Consider the following 17,587-nt stretch of genomic DNA (forward strand, 5'->3'; position numbering starts at 1 on the left):
GAACAATTTGTGTCTTAGAGTCACAGCGCTATTGTTTAATCAGACACACACACACACACACACACACACTCTTTAAACAGATGCCCAGTTAAGAGCATTGTTTCCCCAAAAGGCTGTTGGTGTTTTGATGTTTTGGGGATGACCCTGATGATTTCACCATGAAAAGGCAGGAAAAACCTTGAAGGAAAATGGCTAACGTCAACATCTCATCATGGTTGTTGATTTCTTTTACGTCATGATCAGCACCACCACTCGCTCACTCTGTTTTTATTCGTCAGTTATTTATGATCACACCGCTCTGATCCTTCTCCTGAAAAACTCCTCTCCCTCTCAGATCTGCCAATAGAGTCTAGCAGTCTAGAGAGGAGTGGTCTGTTTATGTACTCTGCTATCTGCACTTAACTCCCCATGTACTGGTAGCACCATTACAAACAAGCCTGTATATTTACCCATCATATTCTGTCTGTGGTACCTTATCGCTATAGGCCATAGTTCCCTGTCATTTTAGACCTGGTTGCCTAGCAGCTAAATGGTAACCTTACTCGGTGATTCCTCATGAAACTAGAACAAAAAGGACAATGATTTTGGGGATTTTCACAACGTTTAACCCATAGAAGGGTTCTCTGGGGGAAGGATTGTTGACATATATTTGACATTTGTATCTTGAAGCATATTTGAGAAATAATTATTTGAAGTTGTAGCATTTGTAACCTTTTGGCCGTACCCAGGCCTCCTTTAAGACTCCACATTGTTTCATCTGTAGGTGCTACAATGCAAGAAATATGTCATGAAGCTTTACCGCTTCCTTTTTTAATCTGACGAGTATTTTGATTTCAATGACAATTTTCTTTTTGAAAATGATATAGAAAAATATAAAGATGAGTATTGAAAATATACCATAAGCGCAAGAAGTATGAACGGTCTGACTTCTGCGGAGGCAGCATCGCAGTAAATGCTGTGCGGCCATGCAGAGCATGCAAATCACCAACCGAGGGTGACCGTTTCCACATTCACTCTGTTAGTAATTCTTACAAATTGGATTATAAATCTAAAAGTGTCAGAGATCCCACTCTGGATCTTTGATATGCACATAGAGTATATTATGTTCAACAAAATGTTGACAAATTAGTCAAATCAAAAAATGTATATTTGCAATATTTATAACTTAATTAATATAATAAAATTATGTTAATCTAAATACTACTGATAGCAAGTAGTGAAGCTTAATGTTACACCCATTTTTGCTTTGTGGGACGCTCCACGAAATGGGTGCCTTTTGCGTCCCTTTGATATTTTAAGTAGAAATTATGCACCAATATTGAAATTTAAAAGCTTGTTATATTCAATGAAGTGGACTTTAATATAAAACACATGGAGAATTCAACAAATCCCAATTTTTTTATATAAATTAAGGCTTGCTAAAGTGCCAGAATTCTGCATTTTGACATGTCACTTCTAGGAAGATTTCCACAAACTTAATCCAAAAATGTATCGAAGTTTCACCATCATTGTAAAGGCCTTGTTATTTTTCTGCTTTGACAGTCATTTCTGAAGGTTTTTATTTATATTTTTCTGATTAGTAAAGCATTTACGTCTGTCCCTCATTTTAAGGCCAACCCTGTTATGCAAACAATTTACCCATTATAATAATGAACCATTCAGTTAAATGATTCACAGCAGATGACAACATTTGGGTCATCTGAACAGCATGGTGGGAAAGGAAGTAACTTCTCTCTATTTGGTCTATTTATAGTTGTTTTACCATCTTTGGCTGAGGTGGTTGAGCTTAACACGTCAACCCTGTTTGCTCAATTAATGTTAGGATAACTTTAATTTGATTACACTTTCATTATGTGTGGAACATATGTATAATTACTATTTTTATGAACACCATGCGGTCGCATGCTATTCAGCATATGAGGACTAATGGCCGAGCTTCACCTAAAACCTCGACCTGTCAGTTTGACACAAGGGACACTTGATCAATGAGAAAATGTTGGATTTATCTCAAACATGATTTTAAATAATATATAATTTAAATAATATACCTAACAAAAATATAAACGCAACATGCAAAAATTTCAACTATTTTACTGAGTTAGTTTCATGATTAACTACTCATGGTGTGATTGTGTTAACATACAGAAACTCAAGTCCTTTTGTCCACCCGACCTAGAATACCTCACAATCAAATGCCGACCATATTACCTACCAAGAGAATTCTCTTCGGTTATAGTCACAGTCGTGTATATTCCCCCTCAAGCCGATACCACGACGGCCCTCAAAGAACTACATTGGACTTTATGCAAACTGGAAACCACAGTTTATTGTGGCATTTATTGTAGCTGGGTATTTTAACAAGGAAAATCTGAGAGAAACTCTACCGAAGTTCTATCAACACGTTGACTGTAGTCCTCTTGCTGGGAAAACATTGGATCACTGCTACTCAACTTTTCAAAATGCCAAAAAGGCCCTCCCTTCGGCAAATCTGATCACTACTCCATTTTGCTCCTCCGTTCCTATAGGCAGAAACTCAAACAGAAAGTACCTGTGCTAAGGTCTATTCCACATTGGTCTGACCAATCGGAATCCATGCTTCAAGATTGTTTTGATCACGCGGACTGGGATATGTTCCGGGTAGCCTCTGAGAATAACATCGACGAATACACGGATACGGGGACTGGGTTCATCAGTCACCGTATCCGTGGATAGGTGGCAGCATTCGCGCAAAACGTCAGTACAGAGACAACGGCTCAGACATGAGACGTATGTGGCAGGGTCTACAGACAATCACAGACTACAAAGGGAAAACAGGCCACGTCGTGGACACCAACGTCTTGCTTCCAGACAAGCTAAACACCTTCTTCGCCCGCTTTGAGGATAACACAGTGCCACCGACACCCAGACGGCATCCCTAGCCGCGTCCTCAGATGATGAACAGACAAGCTGGCTGGAATATTTACGGACATATTCAATCTCTCCCTATCCAAGTCTGCTGTCCCCACTTGCTTCAAGATGTCCACCATTCCTGTACCCAAGAAAGCAAAGGTAACTGAACTAAATGACTATCGCCCCGTAGCACTCACTTCTGTCATCATGAAGTGCTTTGAGAGGCTAGTTAAGGATCATATCACCTCTACCTGACCTGACACCCTAGACCCACTTCAATTTACTTACCGCCGCAATAGATCCACAGACGATGCAATAGCCATCGCAATGCACACCGCCCTGCACACCGCCCTATCTGGACAAGAGGAATGTGTAAGAATGCAGTTCATTGAGTATAGCTCAGCATTCAACACCATAGTACCCTCCAAGCTCATCATTAAGCGTGGGGCCCTGGGTCTGAACCCCACCCTGTGCAACTGGGTCCTGGACCTCCTGACAGGCCGCCCCCTGGTTGTGAAGGTAGGAAACAACACCTCCACTTCGCTGCTCCTCAACCCACAAGGGTGCATGCTCAGCCCCCTCCTGTACTCCCTGTTCACCCATGACTGCGTGGCCACGCACGCCTCCTACTCAATCATCAAGTTTGCAGACGGCACAACAGTAGTAGGCCTGATTATCAACAATGACGAGACAGCCTACAGGGAGGAGGTGAGGGCCCTGAGAGAATTACTTCTCACTCAGTGTCGTCAAAACAAAGGAGCTCATCGTGGACTTCAGGAAACTGCAGAGGGAGCAGGCCCCTATCCTCATCGACGGGGCCGCAGTGGAGGAGGTGGAAAGCTTCAAGTTCCTCTGCGTACACATCAAGGATCCCACCCACACAGTGTGCTGAAGAGGTGCAACAGCGGCTTCCACCCGGTTAGGTAACCCTGCACCTTAAAGGCTGCTGCCTTATATACATAGACCTGTAATCACTGGCCACTTTAATGTACACTAGTCACTTTAATGTTTACATACTGTTTTACTCATCTCATATTTATATACTGTATTCTAATCTAGTGTATTTTAGTTAATGCCACTCCCACATTGCTAATATTTATTTATTATATATTTGGTAATTCCATTATTTTACTTTTAGATTAGTGTGTATTGTTGTGAACTGTTAGATATTACTGCACTGTTGGAGCTAGGAACACAAGCATTTCTCTACACCCGCAATAACATCTGCTAAATATGTGTATGTGACCAATCAATTCTGATTTGATATAAGGAAATCAGTCAATTGAAATGAATAATTAGGCCCTAATCTATGGATTTCACATGAGTAAGGCCCAGCCAATCAGAGTTCGTTTTTTTCCCACTAAAGGGCTTTATTGCAGACAGAAATTCTCCTCAGTTTCATCAGCTGTCCGGGTGGCTGGTCTCAGGCGATCCCGCAGATGATGACGCCGGAAGTGGAGTTCCTTGGCTGGTGTGGTTACAGGTGGTCTGCGGTTGTGTGGCTAGTTGGACGTACTGCCAAATTCTCTAAAACGGCGTTGGAGAGGCGGCTTATAGTAAAGAAATTAACATTAAATTCTCTGGCAACAGCTCTGGTGGACATTCCTGCGGTCAGCATGCCAATTGTTAATCTGTGACATTGTGTTGTGTGACAAAACTGCACGTTTTAGAGTGGCCTTTTATTATCGCCAGCATAAGGTGCAACTATGTATTGATCATGCTGTTTAATCAGCTTCTTGATGTGCCACACCTGTCAGGTGGATGGATTATCTTGGCAATTGACAAATGCTCACTAACAGGGATGTAAACAAATTTGTGCACAACATTTGAGATAAATATTTTTTATTGTGCATATGGAAAATGTCTGTGATCTTTTATTTCAGTTCATGAAACATGGGACCAACACTTTTGTTCAGTTTAGTTAGGCAGTTACATAAGTGTTTGTAACAGGGTTTACAGACAGTGTGGTGCAGAAAAAAATGCTCTTAGTTCATAGGATTTTAATGCTTGAGGTGTGAAAAAATATGTTTTTCCATAGGCTAAACATATCCTCCATGCAATTGAATGTTGAAATAAAATATATTTAAAAGTTCATTTCTTTAAAGTTTGCATGTCCAAAAGGTCCCCATTTCGTGGAATGACCCACGTAGCACCTTACAGTTGAAACATGGAGTCTTAAAGTAGGCCTGGGTATGGCCAAAATGTTCCAACTAATTATTTTTAAAGTATATGCTTTAAGATGGGGTGGCAGGTAGCCTAGTAGTTAAAGTGTTTGGCCAGTAACCGAAAGGTTGCTGGATCGAATTCCCGAGCTGACAAGGTAAAAATCTGTCGTTCGGCCCCTGAACAAGGCAGTTAACCCACTGTTCCCCGGTAGGCCATCATTGTAAATAAGAATTTGTTCTTAAACTGACTTGCCTAGTTAAATAAAGGTTACATTTAAAAAGAAACCAGTGTCAAATATACATTAACAATCATTCCTCCTTCGGCCTCTTCTATGGATTAAATGTCGTGGAAATAATGGTATTTATTTGATCAAAACATTTTTGGGTGACTAACTTCTTTTAGTTTTTCCTTTTGTTTGTATTTTGTTTTCAATTAAGGGAGGTTACAGGGACAAAAAAACGATCAAAGAAATGCATAAAAAGATTTCTCCCCCTCAGTCCCCATCCACCCACCCGCATCCTCCCTCCCCACCCGGAAACCATGTTTCCCACCCATGCAATATTTTTCCCATATTCTGTTCCAGTTAAAGCTGCAATATGTAACTTTTTTGGGAGAATTGATCAAATTCACCTAAAAAAGTGGGTTATAGAGCTGTCATTCTCATTTAAAGCAAGTCTGAGAATGTACATATGTTCTATGTGCGCTGTGTCTATGCTTCCCGTTCTTAAGTTTAGTTTTTGCGTCTTACTTTCGGTTTTGTACACCAGCTTCAAACAGCTGAAAATACAATTTTTGGTTATTGAAAATTTATTTCACAGCTGTTTAGATGGTACAATGATTATCTACACTTGTTTTGTCACAAACTGAACTATTAGAATTTTAGCAACCAGGAAATGGCGGCGTAATTTCTGAATATTGCACCTTTTTAAAAGGCCTGTTAAGATTCTCTGAGATCTGTGGACCATAATTTAATGGCTAGCTCAGAATATGAGCTTTCTAAAAGTTGTATATACAGTGCATTCGGAAAGTATTCAGACCCCTTGACTTTTTCCACATTTTGTTACATTACAGCTTTATTCTAAAATTGATTAAATAGTTTTTTTCCTCTCATCAAATCTACACACGGTACCCTGTGGAGATGGGAGAACCTTTCTGAAGGCAAACCATCTCTGCAGCACTCCACCAATCAGGCCTTTACGGTAGAGTGGCCAGATGGAATCCACTCCTCAGTAAAATGCACATGACAGCCCGCTTGGAGTTTGCCAAAAGGCACCTAAAGGACTCTCAGACAATGAGCAACAAGATTCTCTGGTCTGATGAAACCAAGATTGAACTCCTTGGCCTGAATGTCAAGCGTCATGTCTGGAGGAAACCTGGCACCATCCCTACGGTGAAGCATGGTGGTGGCAGCATCATGCTGTGAGGATGTTTTTCAGCGGCAGAGACTGGGAGACTAGTCAGGATCGAGGCAAAGATGAACGGAGCAAAATACAGAGATCTTTGATGAAAACCTGCTCCAGGTTTATAACAGATTAAATAAATTAAGTAAAGTATGATGGGGGAGAATGGGTGAGTTGATGAGCAATGCATAATTATGTAATCACCAATTGTGAATGAAGAACAGGGCTGACCATTCTATGGTATTGGTATATTCTAATTATAGTCTCGAAATTGTATGTACTCTATATCAGTCCACCGAATCCAAGCAGTTTTATCAGTCTACTCTGGCCTGCTTGGAGAACACTAAGAGCGTGCATCATTTAAAATGGCAAGAAGACCAAGACGAATGGATGCACATGCTGCTACAAGATCTGAATGGAAATGACTCGGATGGTGGGGAAGAAATAAATCATGACATCTCTGATTATTCTTCTGATTCTGAGCCTCAGCATGAACCTACATCTCTGAGGCCTAAGCGCAAAAAAAGCCAGAATGTAGCGCACTGAGCAGGTGCCTAAGACAGGAGAGAGGAAGGGATGGCACCGTTTAACAAGCTGGTGACAATGCTATGGCACAACATGTCACCACAGAGAGCAGGCACTACATCTCAAACTAAAAACATCAGCAATGCACTCACCAGCTTTCGTTGTGTTTGTGACACGGACAGGCTACAGCATTCAGGGACTGTGCTGTGGCTAAGGCGCACACGGAGCAAGGAGACACTGCCTAGGGTCTGTCTGTTGATGAGCTGGAAGCATTCCTTTCAATCCTCTATGTCCGTGGAGCACTTGGTGGAGATGGTGTGTATATGGAGAGCTCTGGTAAGACGTGTGGGATACTTCTTAGGACAAACCATATCCCGGGATCACTTAAGAGAGATCATGCGTTACCTCCGTTTTGATGACAAAGGAACAGACATTCGCCATGGTATCCGACATAAATAATTGACTGTTTTTTGACTGCTGTCATATCTGCTCTTTTATATTCATTATAATGCCATTATTGCTTTTTTGCTGATTTTCACTATCAAACACACTTGGCACCTATAATTATGTTTAGGCTACTGATGTTTTCATCATTTGACTGCTCGTCTTGCTGACCATGCGTCTTGGTGGTTGGGGTATTTTTTAAAATGTATTTGTAGTTTATTAAAAGCTCTTACCCCGTTCCAACACGTTTCAAAGTTGTAACAAAGGCACTCCACAAATAAAGTTGATTAAACACTCTAATTTAGTTGTTTTTTGTTTTTACATATAGCCTACAGTAACAAACGAATGAAAATGCTACTTAGACCTTCATAAACACAACCAAAATGATTATTTTTGCGATAGCATATATGAAATCTATTAATTACACTGTTGGAATGTTTCAGTCAAAATGACTGCTCATTAGCTTGAAGGGGGCGTCCCTCGGCGGTTTTAGTGTTAAGGGATAGATCAGTCAAGACCACCTCTTCCATAGCACTAGGAGACACCATATTCCTGTCTCTACTCAGCCAGGGGGAGGAAGAATCATGTCTAAACCAATTTAAGATTGAATACTAGTGCCTGGAATTAAAATGTAAAGTTTGGTACGTATAGTCATCCTACATCTTTACCTCTGCAAGTTTAATTTTGTCCAGGCTTGTTTACCTTGCCATATATATTTTTAAGATGCACTATGGATTTGATCCCAATAGCCAGAAGGGGGAGATGAGGGGAAGCATTGAACTACAAAAATTCAACCGTGGCAATATATTAATTTTGACAATAGATATTCTGCCGGTTAAAGCAACTAGTATATTAGTCCATCTACTGAGGTAGGATTTCATTTATTTGAGTGTTCCGTTTAAAGTTTCTGGCAATGGTTTTATCTAAGGAAGGAAATATATCTACTCCCAAATATTTAAAATGTTTTATAACTTGAGATGGAGCTGAATTTGTCTATGATCTTCTAAGCTTTTGGGAGGGATTGAGATACATTGTCTAGATAAAGTAAGTTATCGTCGGCGTATAATGAGATGACGTGATACGTAGAATTGAGAGATATTGGTGTAATTTCTTCTGATTTGTTCAATTGCCTGGGCCAGGGGCTCCACAGACACAAAAAAATAGTAGAGGTGAGATGGGATCACCTTACCTGCTACTTCCCATTATTATGCTATGTGTGTTTTTATGCCCTTTGACTTGATAGTATGGGCAGTTCAATCTCTGTCTGTGTGCATGCATGTTTGACTTACAACAATGGAAGGTTTGGCGGTGCTCTTCAGAGTAAACGCTAGAAGGCATTTAGTGGCTCAGCTCCATTCATAGTCCCTTCACTATGATGATCTCTTCAGTCTGCAGGGAGGGAGTGAAATGAGAGGCAGATGTGAGTCTCAGACAGATGGGGACACAGTGTATTCAGACCCCTTGACTTTTTCCACATCTTGTTTACAATACAGCCTCATTCTAAAATTGATTTATACACAATGCCCCATAATGACAAAGCAAAAACAGGTTTTTATTTTATTTAGCAAATTTATCAAATAAACTGAAATATCACATTTCATAAGTATTCAGACTCTTGACTCAGTACTTTGCTGAAGCACATTTTGCAGCGAAGATAGCCTCGTCTTCTTGGGTATGATGCTTAGCACATCTGTATTTGGGGAGTTTCTCCCATTCTTCTCTTCAGATCTTCTCAAGCTCTGTCAGGTTGGATGGGGTGTGTCCCTGCACAGCTATTTTCAGGTCTCTCCAGAGCTGTTTGATCGGGTTCAAGTCCGGGCTCTGGCTGGGCCACTCAAGGACATTCAGAGACTTGTTTAGAAAAAACCTCTCCTGCGTTGTCTTGGCTGTGTGCTTAGGGTTGGTTGTCCTGTTGGAAGGTGAACCTTCCAGCTCCTAAGCGCTCTGGAGCAGGTTTTCATCAAGGATCTGTCTGTACTTTGCTCTGTTCAGCTTTCCCTCAATCCTGACTTCTCTCCCACTGAAAAAAAAGGTTGTTGTCACCGCCATGCTTCACCGTAAGGATGGTGCCAGGTTTCCTCCAGACGTGACGCTTGGAATTCAGGCCAAGGAGTTCAGTCTTGGTTTCATCAGACCAGAGAATCTTGTTTCTCATGGCCTGAGACTCCTTTAGGTGCCTTTTGGCAAACTCCAAGTGGACTGTCGTGCTTTTTACTGTGGAGTGGCTTCTGTCTGGTCACTCTTCCATAAAGGCCTGATTGGTGGAGTGCTGCAGAGATGTTTTGCCTTCTGGAAGGTTCTCCATCTCCACAGTGGAACTCTGGAGCTCTGTCAGAGTGATCATCGGGTTCTTGGTCACCTTCCTGACCAAGGCCCTTATCCACCGATTGCTCAGTTTGGCCCGGACGGCCAGCTCTAGGAAGAGTCTTGGTGGTTCCAAACTTCCATTTAAGAATGATGGTACCCTTCCCAAGATCTGTGCCTCAACACAATCCATTATGTCTTGTCCATTTTCCTATCAGTACACCAGCAGCATCAGAGAAGTTTGTACGGGATCTCTCTTCATGCTCATTCCACGTGGACTCATGTCGCACTCCTGGGGGAAATGGCATGAGAGAAAAGGTAGTTGATAGCTTCGACTGGATGCTGTGTACAGGTTGCTGGCTTGGACTCTGTTCTCACTGTAGAAGTGGTGAAGGACCACAGTGAACGCCATTGTCGCCATTACTTCACTCGGTTAGAGGGGGTGAGGCTCACACTGTTCTTGGTTCGATTCATCCCGTCCATGCATTAAATACCATCTGTGGTAACCTTCGCCATAACCTTGAGAGAAGACAGGCCAGAATAACAATTTTAGTAAACTTCTTCACAATTATCAGTGTTTGAGTTACATTTAAATGTAATATGCAATGTCACTAGCCTTTCTAGTGAGGGTGATCACCAGAAAGTCAGAACAGAGGTCAGAGGTCATTCAACCTCATTAAGTGAGTGTTGCTTTCCCTTTTCTTTCCCTGTACCTCAGACATTATTTAGCCATTTCTTATCAAGAGAATCTCGGACAATAGATACTTCAGAATTGTTTTATTTGTGTGCCCTTTAAGGGGCATCCTTTCTAACCTGTGAAAATCCACTAAAACCCAAAATAGAAAGACCCCACACAATAAATAAACACAGTATTAACACCACTAACAACAAACAAAATGGCCAGGCCTTATTTAATTTGGGAGCTCCCTGAACAGCGGGATCCGGGTACCTTTATACTGTATAGTACACAGTCTCAATAACTTCTCTCCTAAGGCCCCTGCCTCAGGAAGCCTTTCAAAGGGAGAGATGCACAATCATTGGTAAACATGTATAAAAAAAGAAAGAAAATAAACACTTAGTTTTCACTATGCTACAGTTTAATCGGTCCTAAAAATTCTTAATCAAGTTTACTGCTCTTTGGTAGGAAGTCTTGATTAAACCATGCGTATACAGAATCATACTTCAGACACGTTCGATGATAGTGTCCTGTTAAGCGGCATAGACACCTAGCCTTCTCACCTTCTATGGGTACCTTTTTATTGTTCAGTTTTATGAATCATTTTTTATAGCGTTTCATTTAAATTGATTTACACAAACATAACATTTTCCATCACAATAGACAGGTGTGTGCCTTTCCAAATCATGTTCAATCAATTGAATTTATAACAGGTTGACTCCAAGTTATAGAAACATCTCTAGGATGACCAATGGAAACAGGATACACCTGAGCTCAATTTCGAGTCTCATAGCAAAGGGTCTGAATACTTATGTAAATTAGGTATTTATTAAAAAATAAAATAAAAATAAGTCTTATGTAAAAATGTCTAAACCTGTTTTCACTTTGTCGTTATGGGGTATTGTGTGATTTTTTTTATTTAATCCATTTTAGAATAAATCTGTAATGTAACAAAATGTGGAAAAAGTCAAGGGGTCTGCATACTTTCCGAATGCACTGTACACCACTGTCAAAGCATATGGAGGCTCTTTTCTTTATGATCTGATGTGGGTGTTGCAATTTAGTAACATATTATCATGTATTATCCAAAGTCCCTAGAACAACAGTGATACTGTGTCTTCTTAACCACAGAAAGTGTGACCAGATTAACTTTGTCATTTCTGACAAAAATACTATTCATCTGAGTTGAGTACAGTTCTACAGTAGATTTGGGTCAATACTTGGCTTTGGTGACGTAATCGCAACAGGGTTTCCCGTTAAGGGGACATTTTACTTCTGGTGTCGTATGTGAAGACAAGACACGCTAACCTTTTCAAAATGTCGGGACGACGTCAACTAATCATTTTGTGCGATGTGGGGGGGGAAATGCATGTACGTGCCGTAGTTGTCGTCATATTTTTCAATCTACTTTCTATATATTATGTGCGTGTGTCCTGTATTGAATGTGTGTGTGTTCTCCTGTCCCCAGTGCTAACTTGTCCAAAGCAGCGTGGGGGGCTCTGGAGAAGAACAACACACAGGTGATGGTCCGGTCATACGAACTGGGAGTCCTCTATGTACCCTCTGCCTTCGTAAGTGACACGCACTCGCGCACACACACATTGATGTCCAAGGTAGATGTGCTTTCGAGTTATGCGCATGGATCATAAATTAGGATACTAGACTCTAGGGCTCGGTAAACATACTCCTTTTATGTACATGCAATAATGAATGTCTCTCCACTATCCACCATATGTAGACAGAGGGGCCTTTCAACACACCACACACACACATACAGTGTAATTTGTCCCTTGCCTTAGAATTACCTCAACAGTTGCTAAGCAACATGATGGTTGTGGAGGTGACACTGGTTTAGAGGGCCAGAGCTTCAACATTGACCTGACCAGAACAAAGCGCCTAGCCCCCGCTATTAAAGAAGACTTCCTGGTTTTCCCCTAGAAAGAAATGAAAGCATTTATGAAAGAATATAGCTAGTCATCTAAACTTTCTGACATTCAGGGACACCATTGACAGTAACACCTCAGACCTCAGATGTGCCTCGAGTAGGGACAGTCGCACAAAGACTTCTTGCTTGAAAAGACAAGTCTTCTTTGTGTATTTTTCTATTTAAAAGAACGAGGTCCATTTAATAAGACGCTAGACAGGTTAGTGTGACCTTTGTGTGTTGTGAATAGCAGACATCCTTCACTTGGCGCTGTGTTCTTCTCTTTATTTTCTCCCCCTTGGTCTTTGTGACTGTATTTCGTTTCTCTTTCTCCCGGTGCGGCCGTTCTGTTCTCTGGGACAAAAGCCGACTGTCCCTGTCCTTGATTTGATGTAGCATCAGTACAGCACAAGGTGTGTGGGTTTGAGGGTGTCTGACAGTCTCTGTCTGTCTGTTTGTCTTCACGGATGGATGGACGGACGGAATGGAGAAAGCTCTTTTTCTTTTTTTAAGGGGTAGATCAGCTTTAATATTGCAGCTAGATTGTAGCTTCCATCAATGTTACTGTCTGCAGTTTGCACTGCTCTGTGAAGGGAGTAGTACACAGCGTTGTACGAGATCTTCAGTTTCTTGGCAATTTCTCGCATGGAATAGCCTTCAATTATCAGAAATGTCTTGGTTTCTGGCCATTTTGAGCCTGTAATCGAACCCACAAATGCTTATGCTCCAGATACTCAACTAGTCTAAAGAAGGCCAGTTTTATTGCTTCTTTAATCAGGACAACAGTTTTCAGCTGTGCTAACATAATTGCAAAAGGGTTTTCTAATGATCAATTAGCCTTTTAAAATGATAAACTTGGATTAGCTAACACAGCGTGCCATTGGAGCACAGGAGTGATGGTTGCTGATAATGGGCCTCTGTAGGTCGATGTAGATATTTCATAAAAAATCAGCCATTTCCAGCTACACTAGTCATTTACAACATTAACAATGTCTACACTGTATTTCTGATCTATTTTATTTTAATGGACAGAAAATGTGCTTTTCTTGCAAAAACCAGGACATTCCTAAGTGACCCCAAACCTTTGAACGGTAGTGTGTGTCTGTGTGTGTATATAAACTCAGCAAAAAAGAAATGTCCTCTCACTGTCAACTGTGTTTATTTTCAGCAAACTTAACATCTGTAAAAATTTGTATGAACATAAGATTCAACAACTGAGACGTAAACTGAACAAGTTCCACAGACATGTGACTAACAGAAATGGAATAATGTGTCCCAGAACAAAGGGGGGGACAAAATCAAAAGTAACAGTCAGTATCTGGTGTGGCCACCAGCTGCATTAAGTACTGCAGTGGATCTCCTCCTCATGGACTGCACCAGATTTGCCAGTTCTTGCTGTGAGATGTTACCCCACTCTTCCACCAAGGCACCTGCAAGTTCCCGGACATTTCTGGGGGGAATGGCCCTAGCCCTCACCCTCCGAGCCAACAGGTCCCAGACGTGCTCAATGGGATTGAGATTTGGGCTCTTCGCTGGCCATGGCAGAACACTGAAATTCCTGTCTTATAGGAAATCACGCACAAAACGAGCAGTATGGCTGGTGGCATTGTCATGCTGCAGGGTCATGTCAGGATGAGCCTGCAGGAAGGGTACCACATGAGGGAGGAGGATGTCTTCCCTGTAACGCACAGTGTTGAGATTGCCTGCAATGACAACAAGCTCAGTCCGATGATGCTGTGACACACTGCCCCAGACCATGACGGACCCTCCACCCTGCTCCAGAGTACATGCCTCGGTGTAAAGCTCATTCCTTCGACGATAAACGCGAATCCGACCATCACCCCTGGTGAGACAAAACTGCGACTCATCAGAGAAGAGCACTTTTGCCAGTCCTGTCTGGTCCAGCGACGGTGTGTTTGTGCCCATAGGCAATGTTGTTGCCAGTGATGTCTGGTGAGGACCTGCCTTACAGGCCTACAAGCCCTCAGTCCAGCCTCTCTCAGCCTATTGCGTACAGTCTGAGCACTGATGGAGGGATTGTGCGTTCCTGGTGTAACTCGGGCAGTTGTTGTAATCCTGTACCTGTCCCGCAGGTGTGATGTTCGTATGTACCAATCCTGTGCAGGTGTTGTTACACGTGGTCTGCCACTGCGAGGACGATCAGCTGTCCGTCCTGTCTCCCTGTAGCACTGTCTTAGGCGTCTCACAATACGGACATTGCAATTTATTGCGCTGGCCACATCTGCAATCCTCATGCCTCCTTGCAGCATGCCTAAGGCACGTTAACGCAGATGAGCAGGGACCCTGTGCATATTTCTTTTGGTGTTTTTCAGAGTCAGTAGAAAGGCCTCTTTAGTGTCCTAAGTTTTCATAACTGTGACCTTAATTGCCTACCGTCTGTAAGCTGTTACTGTCTTGATGACCGTTCCACAGGTGCATGTTCATTCATTGTTTATGGTTCATTGAACAAGCATGGAAACAGTGTTTAGACCCTTTACAATGAAGATCTGTGAAGTTTTTTGGATTTTTACGAACTATCTTTGAAAGGCCGGGTCCTGAAAATAGGACGTTTTTTTGTTGTTGTTGAGTTTATGTATGTGTATCTTTTTAAAATTACATTTTTCTTTATTCTTTTCCGCAACCCTACCACCCCTCACCTAATTGGAGTAAACTAATAAACGACAACACTTAGGCTTCTACTTCCAGCTTATACATACTATATACATTTTACGGACACAATCTAATTTACAGTAGTTATATTTTGTTTGTTTTTAGTCCTGGCCTTCCTCTAAGTTCCACCTCTCCCATCTATTTCTGATGTCCATACAGTTTGATTTCTATTTGCCATATATTTTTAACTGTGCTATTTCACAAACATTTTGAACCTATATACATTTTACAGACACAGTATATTTGACGTTGGTTATCTTGTTGTTAGTAGTCCCACCATTCAGCTCCATTCAACCACTCCCATCTACTTCTTCGGGGATCGGTGTCCCTTCCACTGGATGGTTGGGCTAACGTAGGCTAATGCGATTAGCATGAGGTTGTAAGTAACAAGAAACTTTCCAAGGACATAGACATATCTGATATTGGCAGAAAGCTTAAATTCTTGTTAATCTAACTGCACTGTCCAATTTACAGTATATATTACAGTGAAAGAATACTATGATATTGTTTGAGGAGAGTGCACAGTTTTGAACATAAAGCTATTAATAAACAAATTAGGCACATTTGGGCAGTCTTGATCAACATTTTGAACGGATATGCAATGGATCAGTCTGAAACTTTGCGCATACACTGATGCCATCTAGTGGCCAAAATCTAAATTGCACTTGGGCTGGAATAATACATTTTGGCCATTCTCTTGCATTTCAAAGATGATGGTACAAAATAAAATGTTGTCTTTGTTTTTTTTTTGTACTATCTTTTACCAGATCTAATGTGTTATATTCTCCTACATTCCTTTAACATTTCCACAAACTTCAATGTGTTTCTTTTCAAATGGTACCAATAATATGCATATTCTTGCTTCAGGACCTGAGCTACAGGCAGTTAGATTTGTGTATGACATTTTAGGGGATTTAAAAAAAAAAGGGGGCTAATCCTTAAGAGGTTATTAACACCATCCATATTGGGTTTTTACTTGCCATATATTTTTCAACAGTGCTGTGATGCTTCACAAATGTTCTGAACCTTTCTATTCTTCATAGTTTCTACAGATTGTAAATTAAAGAGACATTTTTGCATACATTATATTATTGATCGATTGTCTGACTTTTCAAAAACCTAGTATTGCTATCTGCAGAGTTAGCTCCAGGTAAATCTTGCAATTCTTCAGCCATTCATGGACCTGTGACCAAAAACGAGCTACATATGGACAGTACCAAAATAAATTATCTAATGACTCTGCACAGCAAAATCTGCAGTAATGGGACGGTTGTATCCCCTATGTAAATAATATTCTATTGGTTGCAAGAATTTTGTATAATTTAAATAGAATCCGGCTTTGTTTTGAATGTCAATTCATAAACCATGTGCCATGGAATCGGTACAACGAAAATCTCTTCCCAACTATTTTGCTACCTGTATGGCACAGCTGTCAATTTTTTGGTCCTTAAATGAAACTGGTATACATTTTTATTTATCACAATTTTCTTTAACCAATTTTGGTCTTTAATGCAGGGCCGACAGACAAGTTCCTTACTTGTTCCCCCTTCCATTTGCCTTTACCATTTTTGCGGTAATGCTGCAATTAGTTGGTTGTAATTTTGGGTAGAGCAGACATTTCCATATATTTGTGTTAGCTTCATGTGTGACATTTTATTTTACCTTTTATTTAACTAGGCAAGTCAGTTAAGAACAAATTCTTATTTACAATGACGGCCTAGGAACAGTATTGCCTTATTCAAGGGCTGCCTTGTTCAGCTTGGGGATTCGATCTTGCAACCTTTCGGTTACTAGTCCAACGCTCTAACCACTAGGCTACCTGCCACCCCTACATGACTCCACCAGTCCTATTTATGATATAATTTACAAATATTATACCTTTGTTTTTAAACCTTATCGAAAAAATATATTTTTTTTTATCAATTAGTATATTTGAGTTTAACCACTATTTGTTGTATTATTTGTTCTGTCTTTTCAGGTGAATTAAACTGAAATTGCAACCAACTTTCTATGGCTTGTTTAAAAATATATATATATTTTGGGGAGTCTTTGATTTCAAATAACCGAAAGTGAGCTGTCGTAATCTGAATAAAAGGAGCCTGCAAAGTTCTGTCATACTTTCCAGGTCTATGCCCAAACAGTTCGAACTTCTAATTTAAAAAATTAATCTCTCCAGAAATAAGTCTCTCACTGTTGCCGCCTGCTACCGACCCCCCTCAGCTCCCAGCTGTGCCCTGGACACCATCTGTGAATTGATCACCCCCCATCTAGCTTCAGAGTTTGTTCTGTTAGGTGACCTAAACTGGGATATGCTTAACACCCCGGCAGTCCTACAATCTAAGCTAGATGCCCTCAATCTCACACAAATCATCAAGGAACCCACCAGGTACAACCCTAAATCCGTAAACATGGGCATTATCCTGACCAACTTGCCCTCCAAATACACCTCTGCTGTCTTCAATCAGGATCTCAGCGATCACTGCCTCATTGCCTGTATCCGCTACGGGTCCGCGGTCAAACGACCACCCCTCATCACTGTCAAACGCTCCCTAAAACACTTCTGCGAGCAGGCCTTTCTAATCGACCTGG

At 41.1% G+C, this 17,587-nt stretch overlaps 1 protein-coding gene across 1 annotated transcript in view; it reads left to right on the forward strand.

Annotated features, from left to right (window-relative positions):
* tdp1 (tyrosyl-DNA phosphodiesterase 1) overlaps window positions 1-17,587 on the forward strand; it is a 76,863-nt gene that overhangs the window by 32,117 nt on the left and 27,159 nt on the right. Inside the window, exon 14 of the mRNA XM_023993931.2 lies at window positions 11,873-11,975. Within this exon, the coding sequence (XP_023849699.1) occupies window positions 11,873-11,975 (103 nt within the window). The remainder of the gene's footprint in view (window positions 1-11,872; window positions 11,976-17,587) is intronic.

The sequence above is a fragment of the Salvelinus sp. IW2-2015 genome, linkage group LG9 (assembly GCF_002910315.2).
Source record: "Salvelinus sp. IW2-2015 linkage group LG9, ASM291031v2, whole genome shotgun sequence".
NCBI classification, from domain to species: domain Eukaryota; kingdom Metazoa; phylum Chordata; class Actinopteri; order Salmoniformes; family Salmonidae; genus Salvelinus; species Salvelinus sp. IW2-2015.